We start from the raw sequence: 12,793 nt of genomic DNA, 5'->3' as shown, positions 1-12,793 counted from the left end.
AGGGTTTTTATTAAAATTAAAAAGTCTTGCAAGATATGACTCGGGTTCAAATGGATATAAGAAAGAATGACTTAGTGAATGCATATAATATAAAAGCTGAAACTAAACACTTACAAACAATGCTGCTATACATAACAGGTGGGAATAATAACTCCTTATTATAATGACAGCACTTTCCACATTACCTTTAAATGTGCATGATCTCACAGATATATGCAAAAAAGAAAGGGTAGTGAATTATATTAAAAATGCAGAGTACAAATAGCTATGTTACAGGAAACACATTTGGAAAGAAATGGGTATGTGAATTTGATAAAGAAAGTATTTCAGGATGGTTATTCAGCAGAATATATTGGACAAATGAAAGGGGAATACTTATATTAATTGCAAGAGGAGCTCCAGTAGTGATAGAAGAGGAAAAAAGAGATAAGGGTCTATTGGCAAGGGAGGAGGATTACACTGGCATGCATTTATATTCCACGTGAAACTGCTACAATGGTGCTTAAGAAAATTCTGGGAGAAATAATTAGCTTTCAAAAAGGAATATTACTTATAGGTGGGGACTCAAATTTGATCTTCAATAGTGAGGATGTATCGGGGTGGGTTAAATGGGAAAATTTAACTTTTTGAAGAAATTTATGAAAATATTTAGTATGGAAGATGCAAATTCAGTAGCAGGGTGTTGGAAAGAACTTGCATATTATTCCCCAAGGTATAAAAACTGATCTAGGCTAAACAGAAATCATATTTCACAGGAACATGTTTGTTTAATTTAAAGTTTTGATACATACACAATAACTATTTCAGATCATGCGTCAATAATAACTAAAATAAAATGCAGGGTTATGAGGTACAAATGAGACACTGGCACTCCCCCCATCTGTTAAAAAGAGAGGAATTCAAGGAATGGGTAGTGGAAATTATTCAGGAGCCATTATGGAAGATAGAACTCTCTTCTGAAAATATACCCAGGCAATGATATAACACTAAATTGGACTTTAAAAGAGGGGCAGAAATGAAAGAAAAGGAGATATGGTTAAGAAATAACAATAATCATTTAGAAGGAGGTTAAAGCACTGCAGAAGAGGGGGAAGCTTACAGAAGAAGAATTTGCAGAAGAGAAACTAAGGGACTACCTCAACAATATGAAGAGTTTAGAAAGACTGCTGTTAATCAACTGTTTTTTTGATAATAACTTCACAGCACAAAATCTTTTAGCATAATGGCTCATCCAGCAGAAATTAGAAAGGGTCGTTGCCAAGCTTATGGAGCCTATAACAAGGAAAATAATCAGAGACCCTATAGAGATATTAGAAATATTTTGAAAATTTTATGAAAATCTGTATAAAACACAGAAATGTGGAAATAAAAGAACAAATGACAATATTTATGGAAGAATTAAATGTGCTGAGGTTAGAGGTAGATGAGATTAAAATAGTGATGTATAACCAATCAAAAGGAAAGTCCACAACATGAGACAGTATTCCTGTTGATGTTTGGAAGCTAGGGGGGAGAAAGTGAAAATGATCTGGAAGGTTTTGTTTAACAATATAATAAAAGGAGAAGTACCAACATCCAGGAAGAAAGTGATGGTGGCTGCGATACCTAAAGATGGCAAAGACCCATCAGATCCAGCTCCTAGCATGATTATAAAATGTTTGTCTATAATGGCCAAAAGAATGCAAAGGCAATCCCAAAACCAATGGATATGGATCAATGTGGTTTTGTGGAGGGAAGGCAAACATGTGATAAAATTAATAAAACAGTGATGATCAGGAGGGAAACAGAATGTAAGAAAATATCGCTATTGTTGGTTGGTCTTGATGCAGAGAAAGCATTTGACAGAGTAAGCTGGGATTTTTTGAGTAGGGCAATGGAAGGATTTGCATTCCATGCTAAAATTATAAAGTTGATTACGAGTTTATACGAGGGATCAGAGGCAAAAAAGATAAAGTGGGGGGTTCCTCTCTGATGAATTCTGTTCGAACACAGCAAGTAGACAGGGGTGTCCTCTTCCCCCTTTGTTATTTGTGTTATATTTAGGACAATTGGCAAAAAAAACAGGGGATGTGATTGGTATGGAAGTCAAGAAAAGTTGACTTTATTTTCAGATGATATTACTTTATGCCTGATAAAAAGAGAAAAGGACATTTCAGTGTTGTGGAACATTCTGAGACAGTTTCAAGTCTTTTCGGATATAAAATTAATGATGGTAAAACAAAGGCAATAGCTGTAAACTATGTGCCTGAAAACAAATTCATTCAACAACACCCACATGTATGAGGACATGATAAAATTAAGTACTTAGGAGTATGGATTAAAAAGGATTGTGTTACGGCAGCTAAGGATGTGTGGGAAGAGACAAAACAAAAGATAATACAAAAATGGAGAAATTGGAAGCGCTATTTTATGGATAGCAAGATACAAGCAGTGAAAATTATACACCAGTTAGGCATATTTTTTATCAGCAAGAGGATTAGTTGTGGATAGCAATTAATAAAAAGTTGAAGAATTTTATATGGGAGGGGAAGAGGGTAAGAGTCAAGTGGAATAAGTTTGGATTGGGATTACCTGATTTGAAGGGTTATTTCAGAGCTACACTGTTAAGGCTCCTGTAAATACAGCAAGTAGAAAGCTATAATTCAAAGTGGAAAGGGATGATGACAAAACAGGGGGAAGCTGAAGAAACAAGGAGAGACTGGAATTTTGTATGCAGATCCTTAAGGAGAATAACAGTAACCATGCAGAATGTTATAGTCATAAAACAGCAAAAAGTATTCTAAAAACTAAGCCAACATGGGGATGGAGATGAGATTCTGCCAACAGGGGTGACTGCAATCAGAGGTACAAAGAATAGGCAACAGGGTGCTGGAATTTACTAGAAAAAAAATGACAAGGGAAGCAAAGTATTGGAAGCAAATACTTAGAGGGGGAAAGATAATAGAATGGGAAGAGTCCAAGAATTAATTTGGACTCCAAACTAGTGATTGCCTTCAAGGACTGATAACAGGGAATAGGCAAACAGAAAGAAATGGGGAACCTAATCAACAGATTAACACTGGTAGAGTTTTTAGTAGAATCTAGAAAAGAAGCTGCTTTTAAAAAAGGGTAGTTCATAGGGCCTATAAAATAATGCATAACAGTTATAGGAATCAATCAGAGGATGTTAGAAAAGATTGGGAAGAGAAATATGCAAAAAAGGCTGGAATATTTAGGATGTTTGCTTGGAAGTGTTTGCAGAGGTATTTGTCTACCCCAAGCAGACTCCAAAGAATTTTTCCTCACGTAGATTGCAAATGCTGTAGGTGCTATGGGGAAGAAATAGATAATTGGGGATATATTTTTTTGGGAGTGTAATGAGTTGGTAGACTTTAAACATTTCCTGAAGACTACTCTATCAGAAACACATGGTAAACAAATTGGTGTAACTAAGGAAATTATTTTTTGAGCTGTAGTACAGAATCGGAACTGCCTAGACATAATAAGGTTTTGCTGAGTTTAATTTAGGCAGCTGCCAAAAAAGCAATTACTTGAAAATGGAAATCAAAGTCAACACCAACTGTACTACAAAGCGTGAATACTGAAAGTGAGATCTTTGGAAAATGGTAGGAGCAAATTACATAGAAAATGTGTGACTTGTGGAACAATACATGATGTATAATGTTTAGAAGCAGGAATGAGGTTTAAGGGAAGACAGGAATTGAATGAACTATATTTTGATTCAAAATGACTGGATAGATTATAAGCGAAGTATACAGTCTGCAACTGAAAATATTTCAATGTGGTTTGTTTCATTTATATAAATGTATGATTGCCTATTTCATAAGTGATAATTTAATAAAGATGTTTCTTGTTTGTGCAGTCCATAGGTCAAACACCATTCTTCTAGAGGAATTCAACTAACCCTCTATTAACTAAGATATTTATACATCCTCACACATGTATGCCCAGAACTTTCTATATTTCATTAGTACAAACTCTCTGGACTAATTAATCTTCACCCCAACCAACAGATATAAAATCCTGAACATAGTTCTTACCAGTACTCGGGCAGCTTTGCTCCCCACCAATAGAAATTTCCTCCTTGGTCAAATCAGGCCACAGATCACTCACAACTATCTCAAGCTTCGGCGAGATGCATCTTCATATACATCGGTATTCAGAGATCATGCTATGGCTAATCTACTACTACTAAGTGACAAACTTCCTAAATTCAAAAGCTCCTCCAATCTTCATTTACTCCACTGCTTCTGTGAAATCCTTTGCTGACAAATTCTATGGACATGTATATTGCTGGACAGGTGCATCTCTCCTCCTTAGTTGGAAATACAATATCAAATTTAAAAATAAACCCATTTGATGGAAAAAAAAACATATATAATGAAAAAAAAAAGTCACTGCATGCAAAAATAAATGTAATTTTCAAGATGCTGATAACACTCTTGCTAAACTTAAGAGGGAACTCTGGACACTGATCAAATCAGCCAAAGTGAAACATGAGATAAAAATGACCACCCCAGTGAAGAATGACTAAAGAGCCATTTTTAATCATGATAGAAATCTCAGAAACAATGCTCAATACTGCGTACAGCTAATGGGAAAGGATATTACATACTCAGAGAACATAACCAATTAAGTAGAAGACAAATTTAATTAAAACTTCATCCCTTCTTTGAGAAGGTCACTGAAGTAATGGATGTGGACAAATCAGTAAAGACCACATATCTATACCTTGCAAAGGTGTTATACACCATCCCCTGGGTATCACAGATGAAATTTCCAGCTAAATGTAAATCCCTACATATCAATAGACTATTGGATGGCAAACTACTTTTCAAAAAAAAAAAATAAAAAAAATTAGGTACAAAACAACCAAAACTAATCTGTGTATCCCAATCAGAGTTTTTTTCATTGGAGGCTAAAGCAAGCAAATGTTAAGGGTTTAGGTCTGACCAAGTTTGCAGATGACTGTAAACTTGTTGCCATCATAAACTCCTTAAAGAACTTGGACAGAGGAGGATTTGATCAATAGCTAGCCTCATACAACATTACCTTTTCTGGTCAGCTGCATACATAATACCATGCAAGGGACCCCCCCCCAACACACACACACACACACACACACACACACACACACACACACACACACACACACACATACACACTGCTCCCCCAACACGAATCCCAGCACAGTTAAGTAACCCAAGCTTCTTCAGACTCATCTCAAAGAAGCGTTTCTGGTGATTAGAAATATTTGTCAGGATTCTGTGTTATAAGTACATAGCTTCTGAGCAACTATCAAGTGAGATTTTTGTAAAACTGTTTTGATTTATTATTAGCAACATTAAAAACCAACACTTACGTCAGTAAACAGTAAAACTGATTTCAGAAAAAAAAAGTTTAAATGCATATGGAAACAGCATCAAATACGTAAAGCTTTATGTCATGTGGGGGCATATTCCATAGTCATTCATTGCTTATTACAATCACTCTGACACTGCAATAGGACAGGACAGGTGAAATACTTTTTTGGAAAATGACCTCTGCAGTCAAAAGTAGTAACAGTAGTAAGAATAAAAGATGCATCTGTACTTACTGAGATTCCATTTAAGACCTGTGGTTGTGACAATACAAGACTGTCCTACTGGAATGAGGCCACACCACTCTCCTTCCAAGCCTGTGGCCACTTTCAGTATGTGTTGACCCTGTCAAAAACAGAGCATATTGAAAAAAAAACTGCAGTCTAAAACAATGTATAAACAGTTCTGCTGTAAAACTGTAAAAAAGTCAGGATAAAAACAGTCACATGGAAGAAAAGCACAGCATAATCTCCTGTTTCTTCCTAGACTGCATAATACTACTGGTTCCATTTTCCTAGTTATTGGAAAGTTCTTTATAAGCATCACTTCAGACACTGGAGCTTCTAACCATGAGACTGTATCCCATTAGTGACAGACTTGGCTGAACTAGATGAATAGCTAATATAAGATACCAAATTCAAAAAATATTTCAATAAATATGGGAAGGAGCAAGGACACTACAATATTTCCTTCAATCCTTCACGCTCTCATCACTCAGTTAACAGATTGCAGGGTTGCATGGAGCCTGTAGCCCATGTCAGCACTCAATCAGGACTTCTCAAAGAAGGACTTTTTAATTAATGTTTAAAAGACAATTTGTTACACAGTTTTACTCGATAATACATTCAGAAATCCAAATTGGGTAAATTAAAACAGCATAAACTAAACCTAACAAAAGTATAACAAAAATTCAGAACGTTAATTTTGTTTACTTCAAACTCAGTTAACTCTCGCTGTTAAGACAAAACACCTAACTTACAACCAAATGCAATTAAGATTTCTTTCCCATTAATTTTTATTTGCACATTAATTCAGTCCTTAATTACATTGCCATACAATGAAATATAGAAATTAAAACTCTTAACTGTCAATATATTATAATGCACATACTGCAGACAATGGAAAAATGAGAAAAAAAAGGACAATAAGCTGGTTGCATAAGTCTGCACACCCTTAAACTAATACTTTGTTGAAGGACCTTTTGATTTAATTACAGCAACCAGTCTTCTTGGGTACACACCTACCATCTATTAAAGAGACTCTCTGATTAACCCCAAATAAAGTTCAGCTGTCCTAGTAGGATTTCCCTGACATTTATTCAGTTGCCTTATACAGCAGAAGTCATGGTTCGCAGACAGCTTACAAAGCATCAAAGGGATCGCATTGTTGAAAGGTATCAGTCAGGAGAAGGGTACAAAAAAATTTCCACAGCATTGGATATACAGTGGAACACAGTGAAAACAATCATCAAAAGGTGGAGAAAATATGGGACAACAGTGACGTTGCAAAGAACTGGACATCCCTCCAAAATTGATCAAATGACAAGACGAAAACTGGTCAGGGAAGGTGCTAAGAGACCTACAGCAGCACGGAAGGAGCTGCAGGAATTTCTGGAAAATACTGGTTGTGTACTACATGTGACAACAATCTCCAGTATTCTCCATATGTCTGGGCTATGGAGTAGGGTTACAAGACAGAAGACTTTTCTTACACAGAAAAACATCCAGGCCCGGCTAAAATTTCCAAAACAATAGATTAAGCTCCCAAAAGCATGTGGGGAAAATGTGTTATGGTCTGATGAGACCAAGGTTGAACTTTTTGGCCACAATTCCAAAAGGTATGTTTGGCGCAAAAACAACACTTCTCATCACCAAAAGAACACCATCCCCAGAGTGAAGCATGGTGGCGGCAGTATCATGCTTTGGGGTTGTTTTTTTTCAGCTGGAACTGGGGCTTTAGTCAAGGTGGAGGGAATTATGAACAGTTCGAAATACCAGTCACTTTTGGCCCACTACCTTCAGGTGTCTGCTAGAAAGCTGAAGATGATGAGGAAATTCACCTTTCAACACAACAATGACCCCACGCATGCATCCAAATCAACAAAAGAATGGCTTCACCAGAAGAAAATTAAAGTTTTGGAATGGCTCAGCCAGAGCCCAGACCTAAATCTAATAGAAAATCTGTGGGGTGACCTGAAGAGGGCTGTGCACAAGAGATGCACTCGCAATCTGACAGATTTGGAGCACTTTTGCAAGGAAGAGTGGGCAAATATAGCCACGTATTCACCCTACCAAATTCTATTTTAATAAATGCCCTGAGGAGGTTGTTCTCCTAGGTTTCTAACCTCTCCCTAACTATTTCCTAGAGATGACTCAAGCTCTCTGCAACTCCTTTAGCTACTCAGTACATGATTCCAACTTTGTTGTTGTTGTTTGTCTTTCGGCTTTTCCTGGTTAGATTTCAACTTTGTAAATATCACCTTACTTTAAATGAGTGCATGTAAAGTGTTTCCATACTTACTTTAAATGAGTGTATGTATAATGTTCCCACACCTCAAATGTAAGAATGTATGTTTCAAATGAATCTGTACAGTACAGCCTTCAGATATATCAAAATTAACTTTGTTGACCATACTTGATGATAAATGTACAGATTTGTAAACTGTACTATATACTGTACCTTTTATACTTTTTGTATCCTTACTGTTTTATGTATTATGGAGCATTTCTCCCCGGGCCTCCACTGAAAACGGTCACGCTAGGGCCCAGTGGACTTCCCCGGTAATCAAATAAATAAATAAAAAAATAAATAAGTCAAGATGTGCTATGCTGATAGACTCCTGCCCAAGTAGACTGAATGCTGTAATTAAATCAAAAGGTGCTTCAATAAAGTATTAGTTTAAGGGTGTGCACACTTATGCAACCAGCTTACTGTATGTTTTTAATTTTTTATATTTTTTCCCCTAACAGACTTGTTTGTTATTCAATTGAATTGTACAGGTTATACGTCACATTAAAGGTGGGAAAAGTTGTGAAATGATTTACTGTGGTCTCGTTTTTTATATCACAAAAACCTGGCATTTTAACAGGTGTGTGTACCCTTTTTATATCCGCTGTATGTTTTGTAACATCCAAGGAAACACTGGAAATGGCAAACAAAAAACATTTTATTCCTCTGACTGATGATGTTGTGTTGTTTGTCTTTCGGCTTTTCCCGGTTAGGGGTCGCCACAGCGGAACTCCGGTCCGCAAATGATTGGCAGTTGGTTTTTATGGTGTCAAGTTGCCAGCCCAATGCCCAACCTTCAACGAAGGCATGCCCATTCAAAGCATGTCTTTCGGCTGTGGGGAGGACATGCAGACTCCACACAGAAGGCACTCCCAACCCAAGCTGAGAATCGAATGGGAGAACCTCTTGCTGTGAGGCAACAACGCTACCGCTGCACCGCCACGTAAGTATCAAAACATAACCCACTTGGCTTTTAAAGCAACCAAAAAAGCACCTTTAGGATTTTAACTCCAAGAACTGCAATAAATATTTACAGTCTACATAGATATTTTTATAATGGGCTACACTCAAGAAAAAGTCTTAGCTGAAGGCTTCTCTCATGTCCAGAATTTGCTCCAAATGAGCAACTACTGTTCATACTTTGAGGATCTACTGGAAGGCTCCTGCTTGCCTTATGCTGACCCTCCAAATGAGGAGCTGCTGTTGAATAGGCAACCTTCTTTTTTACACTAGTAATGAACAATTAACAACTTAATGCTGTCTAATTAGTTAAGCTACTGACTTACATTCTGTGGGAACTTTCCACATATAAGCTTATTTTAAAGGTACATACACAGTCACTTCACAACATGTCACTACACACACACACACACACACACACACACACACACACACACACACACACACACACACACATATGTAAGGGAAAGAGAAATGGGAAGTAGAAAATATCAATATGGGGTTTGGCAATCAGGCTTCTTGAGGTCTACTAGGTCATAAACAGCCCAACAAAATAAAAGGTAAATTTAAGCATGCTGTTTTAGCATGGAATACAAAGTTGTTTTTTATAGTCATTGCGGTATGAGTGTGAAATACCACAGAGTCATATGGTCTTAAAGTAGACACCGGCAAGGAATTATCTTCCTTTGGCAAAACTTTCATATCTCTAGGGTGGTGAATGATCAGGTTCATTTTCTAAGCAACTTTAAGCATTCAGTAAAAAACATTCATTTAATAAATGAAAATGCACTGTTGATTTTAATTTTTTTGTATCTGGTTTAATAATGACTGGCATGCCAGTAGTAATATAAAGTAACATAAGTACAGTAGAATGCACGACTATTAGCAATGTCTGCATTGGACTACAACTAGACAAACAGTAACATGTAGCATGACTAGTGATACCATGACGCTGGACACCACCTTTGTCTGCTGCAAGCACTTGTAATGGAATACGTGGGTTCCTTCACCTCCCTTGACAGTATCTTGATTACTGTTCTTAAACAAAAATGCATGTCCAAAATTAGCTCCAAATGAGTATCATCCATAACAAACTGGCCAACCTCCGTGCATGTACTGCCCTCCATTCCCCTGATTTTCTAAAAGTAACTGAAGCTTGGCTCAACCATGATATGAAGTTGAAGAAACCCTGACCCTGGTTACAATATCAATAGGTTTAACAGAAGAAATAAAAATGTATGGGGTGTATCAATCATCTATAAAACCACTTTCAGCCTCACTCTTCATCCAATTAAACCCCAAAATTTGTCACTTCTGAAGTACTGATATCACTTTATAAATAAATAGTCATAAAAGAATGTACATAAACAGTGACTGGCAAGTTACCCACTCAGTCTCCCCTACAAGCTCTATATATCTTTACAGTTTCACTCAGCAAATGATCTCCCCACTACACTCAATAATACTAACAACAGGCATTCTACGCTAGACTGGATAATCTCCTCTTAACCAAACCATATAAGCAGCACAAGTTGCCTCCCTGATGCAATTAGTGATCATCTTTCAACTTATATGGTACAACACCATAGCAATATAAACAAAATAATATAACTAAATACACAATCTCAGTTCATATAACAATGACACCGTTACCTCTCTCTCCTATCTCAATCAGTTGGACCAAACCTAAGACCTTGCCTCTAGATGAAGCAGTCACTTACTTCAACAGAACTTTTGTCAGCATTCTCAACAACCCTGCTTTCATTCATAAAAAATAACTAAATTAACCCCACCACCTTGGTTAACCAAACAAACCAAATGAATTATGTCATAAAGAGATAAAGCCCGAAAAGAAAGGCACTGCAGTAAGACACAAACCAGCTTACAGATTTTTAGACAATCCTATTATGCCAGTTTTCAGCATAAATATAAAAACAATCCCCAAATATTCTGGGCCACAATAAATAATATACTCCATGCCGACCACACTACCACTCCTCTGCCAACCTCAAACATCACTACTGATGGTACTGCTAATCAGTTCAATAACCACTTTGTCAAAATAGTACATAGCTTACTCAAAGATAAAGCTGTTACGCCATTCACCCTATCAATCTGTACTGAAAACAATGCTTCTTCTAAGTTTGAACCTGCCCAAATGGCTACCATTAAAAGATATACTCAAACCTGAAACCCACTACCTTAGCCACTGATAATCTACCAGGTGAATATATCAAAATGGTGGTAGATTTCCTTACTTACCCTATTTCTTTCTTGATAAAATAGTCAATAACAGGACCTATGTCCTGTCACTCTGGAAAATACATTTATCATTCTTCTGCAAGAAGGCAGATATTCCACTGAATTTTCCAACTATAGAACTATACTTATGCTATCACTTCTATCCAAGGTTCTTGAAAAATGCATCCATCCTCAGCTTCTCAACTACCTTAGGAACAATAATTTTCTTTCTCAACATCATCATGGTTTCTGTTCCCACTACAGCACAAACACTGCCATCCACAGTTTCGCTAACACTATAAACTTTCACATAAATACAGGTAACCTTGTCTCTTCTTTTTTCTTAGACATATTGAAAGCCTTTGATACGGTTTCTCATGAAAAATTACTAATCAGACTGCCATCTCTGTTGGTGTTCAAAGATCAATCCTAGAACCATTATGATCTCCATACTGGAACCAAGCATGCCAGCAGAGTGCAAAATGCAGATGAATCTACCCTTATCTGCTCATCTCATACTGTATTCAGCAGGTCAATCATAGTTTCATAGCTGTGTACTAGGCTATTGGCCCTGGAGCCTTTACAAGCCAAGTCTATAGGATTATCCTGGCATTGTGCAACCTGACCTTAGTTCCCAGTGCCTCTGTCGAGTAAAGCCACTGTAGTGATCCCTTGGGTGAATTTTCTATTTCCCACCCACCCACTCATCAAGATTTCTCTTGAAGAGGGCCAGTGAGGTGCTCTGCTTGACATGTATGGGAAGTGTATTCCATAGTATGGGCAGTCTCTGGGTTATGAACCTGTCCCTCCAGCATGTTCTGTTGATTGTGGTAATGAGGTTGATGTCTCTGGAGCATGTGGTGCGGAGGGATTAGGATTTCTTCCTCAGATGTAGCATTTCTAACAGAGCTGGGTCAGCCATGGCTTTGTAAGTCAAGCAGAGATCGCGTCTAAGTAAGCAATATGAGACAGAGAACAGTTGGAGTTTTTTTAGTCTGTCCATATAGGACAAATGTTTAAGGCCTAGGATCCTCTTTGTGAGGTACTTTTGCGGCCTCTCCAGTTGTGAAGGTGTCTACTGAGGTACATGCCAAATGGGGCATTGTACTCGATGACTGGCCTAATGAGGGAAGAGTAGAGGGAGACAATGACTTCTTTCTTCCTGGATGCAAAACCCTTAAGTAATGAGATGTGCCACATAGAAAGACTTTCTGACCACAGTGGCAATGTGGTAGTCAAAAGAGAGGTTGCTGTCAACCTGTGTTCCCAGATCTCTTATAACACCTTCTGTGTTCAGTGGACTACCATCAATGTGGTAATTCATGGGAACCGGGTTTTTCCCAAAGGGGATGACGACACATCTTGACATCAAGAGTCTTTATCTATAGAGTCATTGTTAGACATACTTCCAGCCTAATCCTAAATACACAAAAAAAAACAAGTTAATTCTATTCTTACCAAACAGTACCAAAACCAAAGCCAAACATTTAGTATTACATCAAAAGACAATGCAACAACAAAAATAGTATGTTGTATCTTTCGGCTTTTCCCGGTTAGGGGTCACTACAGCGGAACTCCGGTCCGCTAATGATTGGCAGTAGATTTTTACGTGCCGAGTTGCCGGCCCTGACGCACAACCTTCAACGAAGGTATGCCCATTCACGCATGTCTCCACACAGAAGACGCTCTAGCTGAGAATCAAACAGGACAACGTCTTACTGTGA

General features: G+C 37.5%; 1 protein-coding gene across 2 annotated transcripts in view; it reads right to left on the bottom strand.

Moving 5' to 3' along the window:
- TPK1 (thiamin pyrophosphokinase 1) overlaps window positions 1-12,793 on the bottom strand; it is a 1,612,014-nt gene that overhangs the window by 604,972 nt on the left and 994,249 nt on the right. For both annotated transcript variants that reach the window (XM_044064986.1, XM_044064987.1), the window contains exon 6: window positions 5,597-5,705. In XM_044064986.1, the coding sequence (XP_043920921.1) occupies window positions 5,597-5,705 (109 nt within the window). The remainder of the gene's footprint in view (window positions 1-5,596; window positions 5,706-12,793) is intronic.

This window comes from Protopterus annectens, chromosome 3.part0 (genome assembly GCF_019279795.1).
Source record: "Protopterus annectens isolate FY-2018-M chromosome 3.part0, PAN1.0, whole genome shotgun sequence".
Lineage (NCBI taxonomy): Eukaryota > Metazoa > Chordata > Ceratodontiformes > Protopteridae > Protopterus > Protopterus annectens.
This window is presented reverse-complemented; position numbering and strand designations above follow the sequence as displayed.